The sequence below is a fragment of the Arachis ipaensis genome, chromosome B5 (genome assembly GCF_059453495.1).
Source record: "Arachis ipaensis isolate K30076 ecotype BB chromosome B5, ASM5945349v1, whole genome shotgun sequence".
In the NCBI taxonomy this organism is placed as follows: domain Eukaryota; kingdom Viridiplantae; phylum Streptophyta; class Magnoliopsida; order Fabales; family Fabaceae; genus Arachis; species Arachis ipaensis.
The window spans coordinates 159,856,945-159,878,544 of NC_142440.1; the positions used below are offsets into that span (position 1 = coordinate 159,856,945).

Sequence of the window (21,600 nt, forward strand, 5' to 3'; positions counted from 1 at the left end):
ATCTTGCTAATAATACAAGACCTGATATATCATTTGATGTGAATTTACTAGCAAGATATAGTTCCTCTCCAACCAGAAGACATTGGAATGGAATCAAACAAATCTTTCGATATCTTCATGGAACGGTTGATATGGGATTGTTTTATCCCTATGGATCCAAGTCACAACTAGTTGGCTATACAAATGCTGGATGCTTGTCTGATCCACATAAAGGGAGATCTCAAACAGGATACCTGTTCACATATGGTGGAACAACGATATCATGGAGGTCCACGAAACAGACGATTGCTGCAACATCCTCTAATCATGCCGAAATACTAGCAATTCATGAAGTAAGTCGCGAGGGTTTTTGGCTCAGGAGTTTGATCCAATATATTCTGTCATCATGTGGACTGATTGATCATAAGATAGCTCCAACTGTCCTGTTTGAGGATAATACAGCATGCATTGCTCAACTTAAAGGCGGATATATCAAAGGTGATAGAACAAAGCATATTTCTCCCAAATTCTTCTACACTCATGATCTTCAAAATCAAGGGACAATTGATGTCCAACAGATCTACTCAAGTGACAATCTAGCAGATTTATTCACGAAGTCACTCCCAAAATCCTCCTTTAATAGATTGGTACATGAGATTGGGATGCGCCGATTTCGAGACATTAAATGATGTCGACAAGAGGAGGAGACTGTACTCTTTTTTCCTTGGTCAGGTTTTTTCCATTGGATTTTTCTTGACAAGATTTTTAATGAGACAGTCCCCATCACAAAGGATATTGTACTCTTTTTCCTTCACTAAGGTTTTTTTCCATTGGGTTTTCCTTTAATAAAATTTTAATGAGGCATAATCCTAAATGGACATCCAAGAGGGAGTGTTCGTGATAAGGATCAACATGGATGTCCATTCTCAATAAAGAATGAACTTAAATGAAAGTTGAAAGTAAAGATCCCATACATGTATAAATAGGGACACATATTTGAGCCATCATACACAAGCAATAAAAGTAATTCTCTCTCCTTTCTTATCTTACAAATATTTTTCTTTCTCTTTTATCTTTGTATGATTTTAAGCTACAATAACTATAATATTAATAAATAAATAAATATATATATATATATATATATATATATATAGATTACTTATATTATATTGAGATAAGAATATATTTATATTTTTCTATTTTATATTTATTATATCTTCTTTATTTATTTTACAACAATACCTACTTTTTAAAAAAGGCATAGCAGACGGATATTGTTGGACCGTGTGGTATACTGTGGTTGATGAATTTTGTACCGCGTTTCGTCTGAACCTTCAGAGAAAAGCGACCTAAAGTTCCTCCTTTTGAGTTTGAAGGTCTGGAAGAAAAGAAAAATATACATTTTTATATTATTGGTTTCATGTTTTGTTTTATACCCAAGCTTTTTCTTGTTGGTTTCATGGTTGTGACATGTCATTTCAATAACTAACATTTTAAACATTTCAGTACTAATTTCATCGCCATTAAATTTATATGCGTTGTCTATGCTTTTATTAAACTTAAAATTGATCCACTTATTAAAACTAGTTATACCTCTTTTATCTCATTTATTTATTTTTTTTTCTCAAAAAGAAACAGTTAATAATTAGTCAATATAAATAATGAATATATAGTTTTTGAATATTAAACATATAACTTTACGAGTTTTGGATATGTGATTTTCTTCTTACTAATAATTTTCACTTTTTCCCTTCTTTGTTAGTGGACCATGTTAAACGTTTAGTTAACACGCAATTATAGTTACAGAAAATGATATGTGCATTGTATGTATAAGGAAACGGAAACATGTGAAAGGAGACTCGTTCAAATCAAAGTATATTGCACGGAAGTTATTCCTTTGGGACCATATGATGACTTGATACTATAAAATAGATTCTCAAGGTTTTCATGCTCTGCCACAACCCAGTTTCAGAGTAGAACAAAATATTGCATTTCATTCCCATTGTCTTTTGTGTTTTTCTCACATACAACTTGAGACATCATGATGAGGTACGGTGCTTCCAATAAGGTTTATCGTACTTGTCTTTTGGCAACTTCTAAATTGTTCCACACCTCTTCTCAAGTCTCTCCACGTACAGTTACAACTTTGCTAAGCTCTGTCAACCCTAAATTCCAGGGTCATAATGTTTCGAGTAAGTAATAAGTGTTAGAATATAATTAGGATCAATTAGTATTATTTAGTATATCTGAATATTTATTATAGAATATCGTTTTTATTATTACGATTCTCTTAGTACCTATAAATACCCTTTTATATTGTATCATTTCACACAACTTGTATAGACAACTTGAATACAATCAATAATATACCATCCTTTCTCCAGTTTAGTCTCTTGTTTCTAACAATAAGCATGCTGTCTCATTGTTCACGAATGATTATACCTTAACCTATCATTGTTTTGGTGTCAAAGTATTAGAAGTGATGTTACTAGTGTTTACAATTACAAGCCAAATGGCTAATTTTTCGGATTAAGTTAAATCCATCAGCTTTAACTAAAGTATTAAACACCAGCATCCCCGCCATTAATTTTAAACATCAACATCTCTACACCTTTACCTTACAATGATTAAAAGTATAATCGTTTATTGTCTCTTTTCATCAGTTTAACTTTTTAAAAAAAAAAAGTTAGTATCATAATGTGGTTAGAGTTTCTATGACTTAAATGACCATAGTTCGATTTTTAATGACTCAAAAAAAAAAAAAAGAATTTAGCATTAATTAAATAAAAAGAGAAATAAAATCTACTAAAAATATTCACTCAAATCCACATAAATTTTTATGTGAGGGGATGTATTATCTTTTTCAATCGGCTTAAATTTTTAAAAGAAGTGATATATATCATGATAACAATATTGATGGTTGAGATGTTGACATATTTAAAAATTTTGGATACCAAAATCATTACTGTCTAGTTCATAATTTCATATAAATATGGTTAACTTGCTAATTTATCTCATGCCCTTTATTTGATTTTAGACTGTAAGAACAGTTTTCTTTCTCGAAGAATATACATGTCATCCGTTTCCTTGAAGGAGCAAGAAGGGCATCAAGAAGGCATCGAATTTCAATTGCTAAGAGCAGTTGAGGATCAACATGGGGGAGTTGTTGTAAACATTGATGAAACTATGGATACTTTGGTTTTTGCATCTATGTTGGATGTTTCCTTAGCGCGTTGGAAGGAACAGGTAGGTATCATTTTAAAAGTAATGATTTTTTTTTTTTTAGTTTTATATATGTTTAGACAATTAGACCATTAATAATACACTGTTATTTTGGTTCCAATATATATACTTTTTCATTTATAATTCAGCAGGTATACATATATATAGGCAGGAAATATAAAAGGTTTTAAAAAGTCTGATCTCTAAAGGCAGTTATTAGTTATTAGTTATTATCAACGGAATTAAATGTTTTGCTATTTGATTGTGGCGGTTTTTAAGAATGTTCCTAAAAAAATATTATGACAATTTTTTTACACTTACAATTTGCGACAGTTTTTTCGGTTTAGTGTAAAGTAGTTTTGCACGTATATCTAATCACGTAACGCTATGTCATAAAAAATAACTACTATTTTCATCATTCGTATGAATGGTCATCCAAAAAGATGGATGTAGTTGCATGACTGTGTAAAATATTTTGTATCAAAATTAAACTCATATAATATTGTATGTATTATTTTCTATCTATCCTTTTATGCATTTTTCATTTTATTATTGAGAGTAATTAATAAAAAGTAATAAATAAGATAAAAAAAATTATTTTTTATACTATCAAAGAATAACCATATTAAGTATATACAAAAAATTATTCATCAATTATTAATATAAAATATATGTTGAAATATAAAATAAATATCTAAAATAAGTTAAACAATACATATATTTATACACAAATACATAATCGTTTATTTCATAGCTAATTTTTGTGTTGACGTAGTATTTTTGTAGAAAAAAAAAAAGAAAGTAGAAAAAAGGTGTGTAAAAAAATAATATAAACATTATTTTCTATATATTATCCTATATTTTATTATTCATATCTAATTTCTAATTATTAATAGCAAGACCCATTTGGGCTCATTAGCACTCGAGTATTGCTAATAAGAAAATGTGGTTATCATTTCAGGGAAAAAAGGGAGTGTGGATCAAGTTACCTATAGAAAATTCAAATCTTGTAGCCGCTGCGGTTAAGGTATATATATATATATATATATATATATATATATATATATATATATATATATATATATATATATTTTATATATTTTCTTTTCTAGTTTACTATTAACAAGAATCTTAAGAAGCATGTTATTTGAGATAAAAACTAATTTGGATAGTTCTAGGAGCCAATAGCCTAAGCGTACTATTCAGAATAACTATCCGAATACCAGGGATAATAAATTCACTAAGATTCGAACTCTTGACCTTTTAGATTTGGAATTCTAATACCATATTATGAAACCACTCATCCCAAAAACGTAACCTGATAGGACAATGTAACACTAATAGTCATATCTCTAATACTTTCTAAACTTTCATTATACACATTGTACGCTTAGGCCATTGGTTCCCTGTACTTTTTCAAACTAATTTTGTGGTTTTACTTGGTCAGGCAGGGTTTAGATATCACCATGCTGAACCTGATTACGTGATGCTTGTGAATTGGATTTCTAATGCTCCAAATACAATCCCTCCAAATGCTTCCCATCGTGTTGGTATTGGTGCCTTTGTCATGAATAGCAACGGAGAGGTAATTCATTCATTCCTTCCTTTAATTTCCCATTATTGGCCATTGCTCAAGTCAAATCTTAGCTTCTTCCACGAAATTGAATGGAAGAAAGCATATATATGTTTGACTCTGTGAAAACTGCAAAAATCTTATACGTGTGGTGTATGACTTCCGCATATGAACTCTTTCCATGCAAATTTGGTAATCAAAGAAAATTAGTTAAAAATAACCATAACTTATCTTATTTTGTTTATCGTCGGTTTTTACCATCCTATTTGAAATTTTATTTTATAAAATTTTTCCATATGAGAATAAGTCAATTTGTCAAGAAAGTCATAATAACTAGTAATAAAGGAAAAACCCTTTCCGTTGATATTTTATTATCTTTTATGATGTATTTAAATAGATTTGATCTAAGATATAGGAAAAAAAATATATAGTATGAGGATAATTAAACTGAGAATGTTTAATTTATGTGCGAAGTTGTATACATTAAGGTGATTGAAATTGTTTGTTTTTATTTCCAGTTGCTTGTGGTTCAAGAGAGTAATGGCAGATTCAGTGGCAAAGGAATATGGAAGTTGCCAACTGGAGCGGTGAATGAAGTAATAAGAATGTTAAAATTGACTAATTATTAAACTATATTTTAAATTATTTTGTTTTATTTGATAAATTATTCCATTTGCAGGGTGAGGATATTTGTACCGCTGCAATTAGAGAAGTCAAAGAAGAGACAGGGGTAAGTGAAAAAAAAAAAAAAAAAAGTAAAGTATCGTTTTTGTCCCCAACATTTGGGATAAGTTCTATTTGTGTCCCTAACGTTTAAATCGTCTTATTTATATTCTTAACGTTTTGAATAATATTGAATTACTTCTACAAACGTCAGGAATACAAATAGGACGATTTAAACGTTAGGGATACAAATAGGATTTGCCCCAAACGTTGGGAACAAAAACGATACTTTACTAAAAAAACATAAAAGTTAAGCTTTCAAGATTTGCCAAACATTTTTCAAAATCTTAACCCCATTGTTTTTGTTCCAATTTCAGATAGATACAGAGTTTGTTGAAGTTTTGGCATTCAGGTAAGCATATATAATTACTTAATTAGCATCAGTCATTACTCTTATTTTATTTTTGTGGAAATAATGATTAGCTTATCAAATTCTGTCTTTATGGTTTTAGGCAAAGCCATCAAACTTTCTTTCAGAAATCAGATTTGTTCTTTGCTTGCTTGTTGCAACCTTACTCCTTTAAGATTCAGAGGCAAGCGTCGGAAATTGCTGCAGCTCAGGTACATACATATCATCAAAGGACCAATTAGCAAAAATTTACTTGAGTCGAGTGCAATAGAGGATTATGTAATTTCATTTGCATTGTTTTTTCAGTGGATGGCAATAGAGGATTATGTAGCCCAACCTTTTGTTCGAGAAAATGAACTCTTTGACCTTCTCACAAAAATATGGTTGTCCAAGGTGGATGAAAAATACACTGGATTTTCTACCATACTTGCTAAGACATCTAAGAGCAAGAAATCCTATCTCTATTTCAACAAGAAGGATGCCAGTTGCTTGCTATCTTGACAAATTCTTCTAGTTATGTGACATAAGATTTGAAAGCCTGACTCATTATTCATTAGTCTTCCGAAGACATGAAAAAAGGAAGAATATTTTCAATTTTTCGTTTGTTCATTTTTCAAAATCTTACAGATTTGTTAGCTTAATTCTTTGATACATATAATTGTACGTACAAGCTCAGCAGCTTCTGATTAAAACAATGGTTGCAAAATAATTTCTTGAAATAATAGTTTAATTAAATACGTGCTGCTTCTTTTTCTATTAATAGATGCTTCCCTGCATGCTGCTTCAAAAAGTATTGTTCTGGTAATAGTGGATATAGGATTGATCCCCATGTGAAAAAACGGCCTCATTTCTAGATATTTAGATTCAACTTAAGAACTCAATTTGCTAATCATTACCTCTTGATAAGCTCTTCTATTCAACCTAATTTTCCTGTAGGGTTGCATTGGCTCTGTGCTCCAAACTAGATCGTTCTTTTTCAGAGACATAGAAAAATTGCATGTTATGTTATTTCCACTTCTTTTAGAACATCTTTGGCACACTGAGCTTCTGAAAAATTTCTTTTGAAACTATATCATGAGAAGCCTTCCACAAAAATATTTTAATTTTTTGCAAAACCTACGATTCTCAAATTTCATTCCATAACTCCCTTGTTTCCATGCTTAAAGACATGTCCTCCGAGCACTGCTAGCTATTTCCTTCTTAGCCACCTGGTAGCCTGCCTTGATAGTATACCCATTCCTCCTGACACTTTTTTTAATTTTGATATGGAGTAAGTAACAGTGTATGGCATAGTTATGGGGATATAGGGTGTTTCACCAGACTGTGATGACTGCATCAAGCAAATCGGACGGTTCGATGGGAGGGAGAGTAATCGAACGGTCCAATTACAGTAATTGGAAGGTTCGATTTGTGTACCCTGAATTTTTTAAATTTTTTAAACACAAATGAGAGAGTCCGATTTGTGTACTCCCACAATTTTAAAAAGCACAAAAAATTACAATATTAAAATATATCACTCATTTTATTTCCATATCAAAATTTTTTATCCCCCTCCTAAATGCCAAGTTAGAATATTTTTTTTTTCATAAAACTTATTGGATTTTGAAGAATCTGCTCCTCAAGAGCTTGTGCAAACAAGGTCATAATTTTCGAAGTGTTCCATCTTTCTGTTATTTGATAGAGAACCTTGTGCAGACTCATATACATATTATGTATATGCAGCAACACATAACCGAATATAACTTAAGTAGATTAGTTACTGAGTTTGTTACCATTATTGCTATCTGGAAGTAGTTAGTTAGATTGAATTAGTAAGTAGTTAGGAACTATATAAGCTTATTGTCATATCACTAGTTAGTTGAGTTTTTTCACTGTAGATTGAATTTATGCCAATTCAAAGAGAAACTTTTTTTACATGGTGCGGTGAGTGTGGATTTCGAAGAGTGCACCAAGGAATTGAGATTGAAGAAGGAGCTTAATCATTCAAACTTGATAATCTTAAACGCAAGTTCTGAACCGCTAGTTAGCGTGCAGTGATGGAACCAGTTCGCAGAATCGCACAACTAGAGGCACGATCGCCATTGGAGAACCTTGATCCTCAAGGAATTTCAGTATTTTTGAATCAACCTTTTGCAATTCAAACGCACATAAACAAAAGCATCAGAGGACTAAGTCAAGATCCTACGAACCCTTTTTACTTACATCCTTCCGAAAATCTAGGTATATCCATAACTCATGAAATTCTAAATGGAAGGAATTATAGAGATTATAGTAGAGCTATGAATCGGTGCTTTGAAATTAAAGAACAAGCTGAGATTTATTGATGGTAGCTTAAATAAGCCAGAAAAGCACGATCCGCTATTTGAGGCGTGGAAATGATGCAACACATATGTAGTTGCATGGATCAATCGTTCACTAGAATCTGACATTTCCAAAAGTGTGAGTGGAACACTATAGCAGCGTATCTTTGGAAAGACCTAAAACATAAGTATTACTTGGGTGATGCGAAGAGTTTGTTTGGACATTCTTGGAAAAAATATTTTTTTAATAAATTTTTTTAAAATTTTTTTTATAAAAATAGAAGTAATTTTATATTTGAATAAAATAAGATAAAAATATTTTTTTGTTTATTTATTATATAAAAATATTTTTTTTAAAATTTAAAAAATATATATTATAAATTTTCAAAAAAAAATTCTTTTAATTTTTTAATGTTTTTATTTTTATTATTAAAAATTTATTAAATATATAAAAACTAATTTTTTTTTTATCGATTGAACACCCAAACAAATACTAAATTTTGAAAACCCTTGTACCAAGTAGCAAGTAAGCGGAGGGATTGAGAAGCACCCTCTCGGACTGTGTCTCTGCTATCCCCGTAAGGTCACACTGACTTTGACTGGGTACAATGGGTCGGTGCCGAGCTGCTTCGCGCCTTGCGGACGATGATCCGAACCTAAGGTTCGTTTGCTTCTTCCGCTGCACCATTACCTTTGCCTTTCAATTTGTTTGCCTGTCTTTAATCATATTCATACTACGAAGTGGAAATTTCATTCTTTCATTGTCTTTTCAAACAACTACTTTAATTTAGCATTCTGTATGATCTATCCCTTCTTGTGGTTGAACAAGGAAAAAGAAAACTGGGTAATTAGAGTGTTTATGGTGTTCGTTAATTACCAAGGGGTTCCTTTCTTCGTGGGACTTAAGCATGATATATGATGCAGGTGCTCTTTTGCTCTTGCTCATGTGATGCTTATGCCTAATTTTCTTTCTAATTAGTTTAGAATTTAGATGATCTATTGTTGTTTCTTCTGGACCAAAGACTTAGGGAGTGAAGGGAAGGGCTTGAAGAGTAAATTGAGATACTTAAGGTGTGTTTGTCAGCTGGAGTTTGGAGAAGGGAAGCAAAGGAAGGGAAACGAGTTAATGCTCACTTCGGTCCAGTGCTTGAAGAGTAAATTGAGATTCTTAAGGGGTGTTTGTGAGCCAGAATTTGGAGGGGAAAGGAAAGGAAACACGTTAATGCTTACTTTAGTTCCTAATGGCACACACGTGTGATTCCTTTTTTTATTATGTAGGTTTCAATAGTCAAAATAGTTCCCGTAAGGCCGTAAGTGGCAAATGTGAGTCAAATGAGTGGCTCAAGAGACTTTCAGGGGACTAGTTTGAGTCATTTTTGTTACTTACAGGGACTTATTCAAAACCTACAAAGACGAAAATGATTCATGCGTCTACTTAAATGTACAAAAGTGAGCATTAACCCGAACGGAAATCCTTGAAGAAGGGATAGGATGGGATGAGATGGTCTTTCATTTCCTTAATGAGAAATTTATAAAATAAATGAAGGGGTTGCCCTTCCATTTTGGCTTTCCAAACTCCTCTATCCATAGTGGAACTTCTAGATATCTTGACTTTTGAATTTCATAACTCAAAAAAGTTCCTTTATCTATTTATTTAGAGGATCTGATGCTATCTATGTCTACCTGCTTTTCACAATACATCGGTTTCTTGTGGTGGACTTGGCTGAAGTGACTACTAATATGAGAAAAGTTTATGAAAGGATTCTTTTCTCCATTTCCCCTATTTGTTCTATGCTAATAAGAAGTAATTAAAGGCTTCTCTTTTAGAAATTTGATTAAATGAAATAAACGTGAAAATTAAAAAACATCAATGTGATCTAGTTATTAGTTACCTTTTGATACTTTTGAGTTGTGTATTATCTGGGGACTTTTTGTTTGGCCTATGTTCAGCTACACATCTTCATCCATTTATCTATGTATGGAAAGCTTGAGTTGGAAGCGTGTGTTGAAAGGATGATTATACATAGTCCTACATGTTATTGACGTGTAAAAGCAAAATAGCATTGTATTTTTGCTCCTAAAGAAGCACATGTATACAAACTTCATATTATTCTTTTTGAAAACTAGCATTATTTTCCCAAATGTGCTAATAAATATCTCGGCCTATCATTGGACCCAAATCACTGGACAACGAACATCCATGAGATTTGTGGTGGAAGATAAGTGATTGGGTTGATAGGATTTAGAGTGTTCTAAATCAACCATAAGTGAGGGTTTATGTCTAGGATTAGAACTTGGGTAAACTATTGAGTGTTTATTCATATAGTCTTCACCAATCAAGGTGAACCTTCTTTTGATTTGCACCTGAACCTATGCCTATCATTCACTACAGGTGAAAACTGCGTCTAACATTAAAATGTTATTTTCTGTTTTTTATGTTACTGTTTGGCATCAAATTGACGTAAAGCTTTTGGTCATCAATTTTTTCCCTTTAATAGCAATTTTTCTTTCGAAGGGGATCACTTGTCGTCCTATATCTTTGTATTCTTCATCTATCCATCTTAATAAACTTTTTCTTTTGTCAAAAAATAAAATTACATTTCTTGATAATTTTGTTACTGTACTAGGTTGCGATATAAAACTTGAGCCTACATCTAGGTGGTGGATTAGATTATTGAATTTCATGGTGGAAAGGTATTGGCAAATATATGTTGATTATAATACGAGATAAGGTCATAAGGGGAAAATTTAGGGTCTTTTAAAAGCTAGGAAATATGGGTTGCGGTATGTTTAATGTTTCCTTTGGTTAAGTCGTGAAACATATGTGGGAAAGTATTGTTCACACTGAAGATGTGAGGGATAAATAAAATGCTTGTCCAATTAGGTGGTTGCATCTTGAGGCTTGAACTACGGGGACAAATGACAATCTGAAAAGTTTGTGCTTGTGAACTCCCCTCCCTTGCGAGGGGAAGCTTTTATGAATAGAGAGTGTATGCTTGTTCCTGGTCTACATATATTTTCCAGTAAGACAATATTTTAATCTTCAAATGACATAGAATTGGCTACATTTATCCTCTAAAGATCATTATCACTGCCCAAACATCTCAAAGATCTAAAATGGTTCCATATATTTCCGTTTAGAGGACTAGTGCATAAAGGCCTCCTAGTCAAATTGTTTGGGTTCTTGAAAGTTCTTATATGATAATGGTAATATTCGGAGGACTTTTGGCTTTTATTTGGTGTAAAGCTGATGATCTGATTAGAGGTCTTCCCCCTCTGATATATTAAGATTAGAAAGCTACACTTCATTGAGAGCTTTTTCGGTTTATTGTTCTTGTAAGGAGGATCTCTAATCCTCCGATCTTGTTAAAATATAAAATAAAAGATATTTGGAGAAATAATTTTATAGTTCCTATTTCCTTTGTGGAGTAAAATATGATTTTATAACTATTAATTTTATTCACAAGGTGATCAAGGGAAATCTATATGTAAATAGTCTCACCGTAGACATGATGCATAATATGGCTCAATAGCATCATTTGATCTATGTAGCCAACTGCACCTAGTGGGAATGTGGAATAAGGCTTTGTTGTTGTAATTTTATTCACTGAGCTTACATAATAGGAAAAGGGGTAGTTGTTGTATTATTATTAAGGAAAATAGTAGTTGCCCCCTTATATTATAACTTGTGCACTTTAGCCCCTGCATTCTTATATAGTGCAAGTTGGCCTCGTGTATTAAAAAAAATGACACACATTCAAGAAAAAAATGGCTTATTGAGCTGCACAATTAGGAAATTGCAAGGGGTCAATTTGCACGAGCCTAAGTTTTGGTGGTGTAAAGTGTATATGGGGATTGATTTGCAGCTTTTTTAAATGTAAGGTTAAAGTGTATATTGCCAATATTTAGGGGGTCTAAAGTGCCCTTTTGCCTATTATTTCTCTTGTAATGCTATTTCATTGTTTGTCATTTTTAGATCCAAGAAAAAAAAGGCTGCTTTGAATGTAGAGAATTTAGACACTTCATCCCCAGGTGATTTTTCATTTCTGTGTTCTCCCTTCCTTGCAAAAGGTCCATTATCATAACCTATAAGACCATTTTATAGATGTGGCAGCTCAAGGAGTAACTGATGGGAAAGGAGCTTTATACCACTGCAATTATTGCAACAAAGATATTTCAAGGATGATTCGCATTAAGTGTGCTGTATGTCAAGATTTTGATCTCTGCATAGAGTGTTTCTCTGTTGGGGCTGAAGTGACACCTCACAAAAGCAATCATCCATATATGATTATGGTATGTATTGTTCCTTTCTTTTATTTGATTTGATGTATTACTTTTAAAGAGTTAGAGTGATCAATACAGTTTTGGTCTCAGTTATCACAGCCAACTAAATGTCCGTTGCTTTTATTTTTTATACAGAATAATCTATAGGTTGATTACTTACTGGTTACATCTTTTTTTTTGAGAGTTCTCAACACATCAGAGATAGACTAAGAATACTCTATTGTAACTCTGCTAAAACAGATTTCAGTTATGCAATGATACAGATTGTTCATCTTCTGAATCTCAAATTTTCTTATTACAGTTTTCTAGATTGTCTTACCTTGTCTTACTAAATGCTAGATTCTAGCATTTGACACACTCTGGACATTGACATGTGTCTTGCTAGTTGTTGGCATCTCATTATCTTTTATGGTGTAAATTTAAAGTTACTTTACTGAGTCATTTTCTTATTACCATATCTCTTGCTTTGCTTTCACAGTTGATTATTTAAATTTTAACCATAAGGAGTTACATCTTCATCTCCCCCCCCCCCCCCCCCCAACAAAAAAAAACTGTTGATATACTTGATTGTAGTTTATTTCTGCTAATATCAGGATGTTGGCAGTTGGTACTATGGATGTTACGAAAGGTTGTTTCCTTCATTTCCATCTTTTGAATATAATTTGTCCTCAAGAAAATCACAAAATGAGCTAAATGCTAGAGGCTGCTCTAAATTGCTTTAGTGGCAATACATTGTTGCTTGACAACACTGATTGTTAATAATTTGAAAAATAGTCTATTGTGAGGAGAATTTCTTATCGACCCGTCTATCATTCTCCTCTGTCTAGACTCTAGATCATATTATCCGGAAAAGAAAACTCAAAGATGGGTTACGTTCACTATAATTTTATGTTATCATTGTGCGTTGTGCCATAATAAGAGTAATAGAAGTTTTTTTACCTGAGATATTATGTTCTCAAATGGATTGGAATAGGCTGTGCACCATTCAGATATGCTTTAATGATAGAAACCTACGTAGAATTACTAAAGTTTACAAGGAAGATATTGTGAAAAGCAAGAGAGAAAGAGAATAAGGTGGATCAGGGGAATGAAATGGGCTTTGATAAAAGTCTGCTGCTGTCTAACTAACTGCTGAGCTGTGCTTTAGTAATTGGACTTAAAGAAATTATGAGAGATACCAGTGAAAAGGGCGATATTTCTATGGGAGTGAGGTTTGTCGGGGTATGCAAGTACTGGGTGAGGAATTTTTGGAGATAGCGAACTCTATATCAAATTAAATTGGCTATCAATTTATGTCGTTATTTTCATTCTCCAGAAAAGAGATTTCTGTGACCTTGTTGTTGTCCATAATTCTTAGTTAACTAAGTGAACATTGTCACTCACTCACTCTTGTCCTGTTACTTTTTTCTTGTACCTGTCTTTATATATCTTTTATGCAATAACAGGTGCATTTCCTAACTTTCTCCAGAATGTTCAATAATCTCTCGTTTGTTTCTTGCCACTATATATTCACAATAAGAAAAATCTGGATGAAACTTTTCTCAATTCTTTCTCCCACTCATTCAGAGATGGTGGAATCTCGTCTTAGGTGGTTTGTACATGTTGGGAGAAGACCAGAAGACATCTAGTCAAGAGGAAAGATCATATGGGATATAGCCTGGTTGGTTACGACTAGAGGGAGAACTAAGATCCTAAGTGAGCTAATCTAAAGAGATTTAGGCATAAATGGACTTAGTTCAAAAATGATTCCTGATAGGGTGTAATGTCATTGTTTGGTCCATGTAACCAAACCAACTTAGTAGTGCAAGGCTTTGTTGTTGTTGTTGTTGTTGTTGATGATGTTTGATACCTTGATCAAATCAATAACATTTTATTGAAAGTAATAAATTTTGCAATTTTCCTTTTTTGTGAGGTTGCCAGCATCAGTGCTTCAATGTTCACGGTTAAGAGATGTTAGTACAATAGTTTTGAGTTTCAAAAGAAATATTTTTCTTGCAGGATAATCTATCTTTTCCCCTTATAACTCCAGATTGGAATGCAGATGAAGAGATGTTACTTTTAGAGGTACTCCTCTATTTTCTTTCCACCTTTGCATAATATGTTAAGAGATGAAGATATACTACTTTGTTTGTTATGGATTTGCCTAATGAAAGTATGAAACAAACTTATTTCATTTTAGGGCATTGAGATGTATGGATTTGGGAATTGGAATGAAGTTGCTGAGTATGTTGGGACAAAAAGCAAATCTCAATGTATTGACCATTATAATGCTATATATATGAATTCACCGTGCTTTCCTCTCCCTGTAAGTGTATTTGAGAATGCTCTCATTGCTTTCATATTTGAGTGGTCTAATTGTCACATGCACACCCAGGATTTGTCACATGTTATGGGAAAAAACAAAGAGGAACTTCTTGAGATGGCAAAGGGACATGAAGTCAAGAAAGGTTTGTTTCTATATAATTTAAAATCACAGTTTTTGGAGATTATGTATGCAACTTGTGATTAGTTTGTTCGATTCCTTAAGCTTTGGAGACCAAGTGGTTGGAATTTACATTCTGTAGTAATAATCTGTTTATTGTTCCTTCGTAACCTCTTTATGTAGTTTACTCCCATTCAACTTGTTCCAACAGTAAATAGTAAACTTATACTTCTACTGATCATTGATAACAAATTGTGTTGATAAATAGAAAAACCTGTCCGTTGTGATTGATATAACTTCATCTGGTTAGCTTACTTGGGATACTATGCTTGAATTGCTTTAAAGAAATACACTCTTGGCACTAGTACGTGTAGTACATTGTACCACAGATTCAAATATCTTATTTTGAGTCATCTATTCTCATAATACAATAAACACGTATCAGTGTTCCCTCAAGCTGGCTCACATATTGAATATGCATCAAGCTAGTTATATATGTTATTGCTGCATCCTGGAATGATAATAGGAGATAGTGAATATGCCAATTGGTCATAAGAGGTAACAATAATGTGGTGACTTCTTTAGGGACCATCCTTTTGTGACATGACAATCAATTTCAACATGCTTCCGTGCATTAACGAAAGTTAGAATATTTCAAGATGCATGCTTTTATGCTCCTAAGTTGTCGGTTTTATGTTCCAATATAAAGTTTCTTGGCTGTTAATGTAATAAGTGTGTGTTATTTTTGCCCCCCCTCCCCCCCCTCCCCTTCTGCACAGAATGTCCGGCAACTGCAAAGCTTACTCTGAAAGAAGAACCTCCCTTGTCTGAGGGAATAAAGTACACTTCAGCTATTTACACTGATTATTAAAATTGATCATGTATGATAAAATACTAATTCTTTGGTGTAACATCTCAGCTCTGAAGAATCTAATAGGGCAGAAGTCACTAATCCAACATCTATGTTAACCTCAGGTACAATATATGCCTTAAGGAAAGTCTATATAATTGTTTGCTAGGATTTTCTTATTTTATATGGATTACATTGGTTCAGTATGTGGCAAAACTTACTCAAGTACGATTAAGAAGGCTTCCAATGTGAGCCAGAATGCAGATGGAGTTAAGATGGAAGGTATGTATTCTGATGTGTAATTCTAGGACCAATATGATGTTACGTTATCTTTCAATGATCTGATTGTTGTGTGTTAAATTTTTGTCCATCAACTTTTTGGGTTACTATGACTGCTGAAGGTTTGATACATGATACATGATAAGGCACAATGGCGTCATTTGTTTCATGTAGTTGACCCCACCTAGTGGGATAAGGCATTGTTGTTGTTGTATGACTGCCGAAGGTATTCAAACTAAGGGGTAATTTATTTTTAAAACACGTGCAGATCAGATTCCTCAAGATTCACTCTCATACAACCTTAAGCTATTAGGTGAACATGCTCATGGGTAATTATGTTAATATCTCGCTTCATATAAACCATTGGGTTTAAAGAGCGGATGGTGGAACATGCATGAGCTAAGCTGTTGGAGATGAGGATTCAACTATTGGCCCCTCTGTTCTGGAAGCTGTTGCGAATCATGCCATGCTAAGCAGCAACTCTCTTGAATGCTTAAGCTTTTAGGCCCACATTCATGGTTTTTATACTTTTGACACTCTTGCACCTCATTTCTTCTATCCTGCTATGACTAGATGCTTCGAATAGTCCAAACTTTCTTTCCTTCCCCATTTCTTTCCTGGCATAGTTTCCATAGCTGTGAATGCTATCCATAGCTTCATTGCCCAAAACCTAAGATTTAGGTTTCTCATTTGATAGACAAGCTGTTGCCTTAATAATGTCAGATAATCTTATGGGTAAAGGATCTGTTAGAGTATTTGGTGAAATAATGCTGGTACACATATCTATTTTGATAATAGCAATTATTACTAACATAAGTGTACTTGGCATGTGTGATAGATAAAAGCTATAAAAAGCACACCTTGTGCACAAGTATCCCTCGCGGGGGACGGGCTGCACCCAAAGGGTGTAATAAGATAAAACGATATATAATATAAAAACTATTAAAACTAAAATTTTAGTATTAAAGCAGTTTAGCTTTGATTAATATGGATTCTCAAGTTCTTTCTTCTGTTGCCAAAGGATTAATATGAATTATTAGCTAAGGTGGATGCGACACTGATGTTAATTTTGTTTTGTAAAATTGTTAGGAAAGGGATTGACATGCTTGGTTCTATGGTTTATCTTTGCTGTCATTCTTGTATTCTGATTCACTTTTGATACAGGTGGTTATGTCTTTTTATACTTCCATGAGTTCAATCTCTGACTCTCTCTCTCTCTCTCTCGTAGAATATCAGTCAGATCGGAGCATTGGAGAGAAGAAACCGAAGTTATCTGGCAAAGTTGAGCCTTCTGTGACCGAGTTGAGTGGATACAGTTTTAAGAGAGAGGAATTCGAAGTTGAATATGACAATGATGCAGAGCAAGTATTAGCAGATATGGAATTTAAGGACATCGATACTGAGTCTGAACGTGAAATGAAACTGCATGTGCTCCGTATTTATTCAAGAAGGTATCTGTGCCATTCTTTGTGGTTAATTAGAAAACTAATTCTTCCCTTTGAAAGAGAACTAAATCGACCATTTAGAATCGTCTTTCTGGATGAAATTATGGTTGAAGAACTCTTGGAATGAATAGAATATTCATATTTTTAGAATTATAGGATTTTTAAGATGAGACATCCAGATTGCAAATTTTGTTCTTCATTATTCCTTAGGGATTATATGATTATTGAGTTGTAGTCACATCCTTTTTGTTTATGTTTGTTTTTAGCATGATTGCTTTGAAATATTTGCTTGCTTATTCTTAAGCTAGAACAACTGTCATTATTGAGAGTAAATTGTTTAATATGCATGAGATTTCTCATTAATTCCTTTCGAAAACACAATATTTGGATTTCCATGTAGTCGTGTACTTAATTTCTTTTCACCTGACACGAGGACTCCTTTCAAGTCTTACTAACACTGATAAAACAAAATTTATATGCTCCTTGGAGTTTTGCTTTCTTGAATTACATATTTCGGGGCTCCATTAGTTATCAAAGATGGAAATGGGGTATTGTTTCCCGCATTATAAATCCCTTCTACTGAGGTGGTGCAGTGCAGGATTTTAGCTTACCATACCACCTTGTTTATTTGGTATCAATTTTCTATAGTTTTTGGATCTCAATTTTGTTTTTCATATTCCTCCATTTCCGATTCTCAATTATGGGAAAATGCTGCACAGATTAGATGAGCGGAAGCGCAGAAAGAATTTTATACTTGAAAGAAATTTACTTTATCCTGATCCATTTGAGAAAAGTCTCTCTCCTGAGGAGGTTGAAATATGTCAGCGCTATAAGGTCTTCACACGGTTTCACTCGAAAGAAGAGCATATGGAGTTGCTCAAAAATATTATTGAAGAACACAGGCTTATCAAAAGAATACAGGATTTGCAGGTATAAAATTCTACTATATATTCTTGGTGGAGCCAACATACTTGTCATTTTCTATGATATTGAAAATGATGAGATTGGACATTTCTTGTGAAATCGAAGAAAACTGAATGGAGGAAATAAGAGAAAGGACTCATGTTATTTCATTTTATCTAGAAGGGGGTATATATACAAATATCTATCACCTACTATATAAATACTTAACTAATAACTACCAACTACATGCTGACCTGACTTTGGACATAGTCAAAGGTTCTAGGGAATACCTTTTGATGGATTCAAATTTATAGTCCTGTTTTCTCAAATGCTTGTATTTTTTGTGAATATATGTAGGAAGTTAAAGCAGTCGTGAACATGGTTTTCTCGGCTAGGGGGAGATTATTCAAATATGCAGTGGGGTTGGAGATTTTTACTGCATCGTTGAATTTTTGTTAGTTGTAGTTAGGTTTTTGATAGATTTCATGCTTCTTTACAGTCTATCTGAGGATAACTTAGATAAGGAAGAGTATAAAGTAATAATAAGATGAAGGAAAGGTGGGTGGCTATTGGCTACACTTCACAATTGTGCTTCATGAGTTAATGTTATCCTGTGGTGAACAATTCTCTTCCGAAATGGACACTGATATAATGCCATTTCCATTGAATTATAATTTAGGAAGCACATACTGCTGGCTATCAAACATCTACAGAGGCTTACAAATTTATCGAACAGAAGAAAAAAGAAGCGGAACGTGTTGTTAAAGAAAATAATCATATTGGTGTTGGTGCTAAGATATTACCAAGACCGAATTATCTCAAAGGAGAACTTGATAGCAACTCACTGGGTCTTCATAAGGATATTACAGCTCCACTTTCTGGGGTGAAGTATCCAGCTGTGGCCATACAGGATATATCAAGATCTCTAGAAGAATGGGATATTAGTGGATTTGCCGGGGCTGAACTGCTGTCTGAATCTGTGAGTTCCCTTGTTTTAGATCACTTTATTTATTTTTTTTACGTTTATGTTTGCCATTTTAACCTTACCTTTTCCTTTTAATGTCAATCTGATCCTGTAGAATGCATGACCTGTTTTTTCATGGGGGCATTTAAGTTTGGGGGTGGATGGTTGGGGCTGGGAGTTTTGTTCCATGGGCTGCCTTTATGATATGTTTGCTCCGTTTCAAAATACTTAAAAAAAAGAAAAATCTAGTAAAGATTCAATTTTTTCTAAGATTGTAAATAAGATTTTAGTCTAACTTTCCAAAATGTTCAATATAGTCTCAAGACTACATTTTTGTGATTCAAGTTAGTCCTTCTGTAATCTTGGAGACTAAATTGAATCATGCTTACAATCTTACGGATAAAATTGAAGCTTACTCATCCAGAAAGATATAGCATACTTTTTTAAAATAAATAAAAACAAACAAAATTAGCTATAAATAAGTAAACAATTGTATTTAATGATCATTGAATCCTCACAATCATATTAAAGATGTTATTAGAGAAGTTAACTAATGTTATCTTGGTAATAGAAATGGACAGTTATTTTAGAACTTCAATTTCTTCAAAACTTGATAGATATATTAAAACGATGGGAGACGTCTATTTGAATTCGAGAGTGTTTGATATGATTTGTTTGTTTGTTCAACAATGTTGATTTTCAGGAGATAAATCTTTGTAATGAGATCAGAATACTACCATCACACTATTTCAAAATGCAGCATGTCTTATCATCAGAAATTTCAAAGGGCAACATATCGAAGAAATGTGATGCGCATAGGTTGTTCAAGGTCGAGCCAAGCAAGGTTGATAGAGTTTATGATATGCTTATAAAAAAGGGGATTGCTCCTTCAAATTGAAACTTAAATAGTCATATTTGCACATATATGTAATAGTTTAGTATGTTCAAGCACTACATGTTCAGTGTAAATAAAGCACGGGTTAAGTTATTTCCACGTTTTCTATTTGTATAAGCTCTTATCATTCTAGTCCTTCTCTATTTGTTTCCACTAGAGGGTTCCTGTGTGTTGAACCGACTGTGGTGGAGGTTATGTCATGTACAATGTGTTGTATATAACCATGGTGATTGCTCCGGTGAAGATGAGGTGCCTTGCTAGAATCCCCGTAAAATGCCAGCGCATGTGCAAACATAGCAGAATTGTAGGTGGAAATGGTTTTTGCCAGATCAAGTTCTCTAAAGTGAGAACCTTAGGATCTAATCATCTATGAATAAAAGTATTAAGATTTATGAGAATCATGCGGAAGCCTTGGTCAAAGGAATTGTAGAGCTTATGAGGAGAGATTGGAGGTTAGCATAATAGCTAGAATATCGATTTAATTCTTAAAATTTTTTGATATTACGATTTTAAATAAGTCAATCAATTTTACGAAATTTTTACTAATTTTAACGATTTTAAAATTTAAATCTTATTAAAATTTTACGTTTTATGTATTTAATTTACTTTTTCAATTTTACGTAAAATTTCGATTTTTCCTACTAGTATTTCAGCACACATACAGAGAAGGAAATCGTGGAGCAGATTGGATGGCCGAAGAAAGTTTAAAAATTCCAAAGGGTTGTTTCCACTTTGTGGACAGCCCACCATGCAATCTTAGGATGATTATTGTGAAGACTGTAGAGGGGTTTCCCCGTCTTCTTTTGGGCTTCTAAGCCCCGTTAAAAGACCGAAAAAAAAAAGTAATAAGATTTATATTTACATAAACCAAAAAAAAAAAAGATTTATATTTACAAATTTAAACGGCAGTTACACCATTATTTTCATTTTATCAAATTTTTATCGAGTAAAATTTACTTTTTGTTTTTAACGTTTTCAAAATTTTTAAAAATATTTTTAATATTGTTAATTTGTTGATAGTCAACAATCAATCAAACTTTTTTTGTTTCTAATTCTATCAGTAACTCTTATCATCATCATCTTCACTCTTTAGTTTTTACTCTTCATTGTTACCATCACCATCACCTTCATATTTAAAATGATTTCATTTGTACGTATCAAAGGTGCCCAAAATAATTTTGCTCATTGATGGTAGACTTTGTATTAATCCTCCCTTCATACGGTACATTTTGTTTTCATGTCTCTTTTAATGTGAGTGCTTTTTAAATTAGCACTTTTTTTTTTTGTTAAAAGTTTTTTATTAGTGCCTCTTAATTAATATGATAAAAAAAAATTGTCATGATGACAAAATAATAACATCTATATAAAAAAAAGTAAATTATTAAAATGATATTCAAAAATTTTTATTATTA

General features: G+C 32.8%; 2 protein-coding genes across 3 annotated transcripts; both read left to right on the forward strand.

Annotated features, from left to right (window-relative positions):
- Positions 1–1,921: 1,921 nt before the first annotated feature.
- On the forward strand, positions 1,922–6,583 carry LOC107641568 (nudix hydrolase 2-like). 2 transcript variants are annotated; one of them, XM_088489059.1, is made up of 9 exons: positions 1,922–2,171; positions 3,017–3,225; positions 4,163–4,228; positions 4,649–4,786; positions 5,293–5,370; positions 5,454–5,504; positions 5,815–5,849; positions 5,950–6,058; positions 6,153–6,583. In XM_088489059.1, exons 1-9 carry the CDS (start codon positions 2,021–2,023, stop codon positions 6,345–6,347), a joined length of 1,032 nt encoding a protein of 343 aa, XP_088345185.1. In that variant the 5' UTR covers positions 1,922–2,020; the 3' UTR covers positions 6,348–6,583. The 2 variants fall into 2 exon arrangements, with proteins under 2 accessions (XP_088345185.1, XP_088345186.1); XM_088489060.1 differs by lacking the exon at positions 4,163–4,228.
- Positions 6,584–8,622: 2,039 nt separating this feature from the next.
- On the forward strand, positions 8,623–20,431 carry ADA2A (ADA2 2A). Its single transcript, XM_088489061.1, has 13 exons — positions 8,623–8,807; positions 12,123–12,178; positions 12,252–12,439; positions 14,429–14,494; positions 14,610–14,735; positions 14,805–14,877; positions 15,632–15,692; positions 15,772–15,827; positions 15,907–15,984; positions 17,210–17,432; positions 18,146–18,356; positions 19,009–19,308; positions 19,997–20,431. Exons 1-13 carry the CDS (start codon positions 8,755–8,757, stop codon positions 20,189–20,191), a joined length of 1,686 nt encoding a protein of 561 aa, XP_088345187.1. The 5' UTR covers positions 8,623–8,754; the 3' UTR covers positions 20,192–20,431.
- The last annotated feature ends 1,169 nt before the right edge of the window (positions 20,432–21,600 follow it).

Coding starts and splice junctions, on each gene's coding strand:
- ADA2A (XM_088489061.1), top strand. CDS start 8,755: ATGGGTCGGTGCCGAGCTGCTTCGCGCCTTGCGGACGATGATCCGAAC. Junction 12,179..12,251: donor TTTAGACACTTCATCCCCAG/GTGATTTTTCAT, acceptor ACCATTTTATAG/ATGTGGCAGCTCAAGGAGTA. Junction 14,495..14,609: donor AAGAGATGTTACTTTTAGAG/GTACTCCTCTAT, acceptor ATTTCATTTTAG/GGCATTGAGATGTATGGATT.
- LOC107641568 (XM_088489059.1), top strand. CDS start 2,021: ATGATGAGGTACGGTGCTTCCAATAAGGTTTATCGTACTTGTCTTTTG. Junction 3,226..4,162: donor TAGCGCGTTGGAAGGAACAG/GTAGGTATCATT, acceptor TTATCATTTCAG/GGAAAAAAGGGAGTGTGGAT. Junction 6,059..6,152: donor CGGAAATTGCTGCAGCTCAG/GTACATACATAT, acceptor TTGTTTTTTCAG/TGGATGGCAATAGAGGATTA.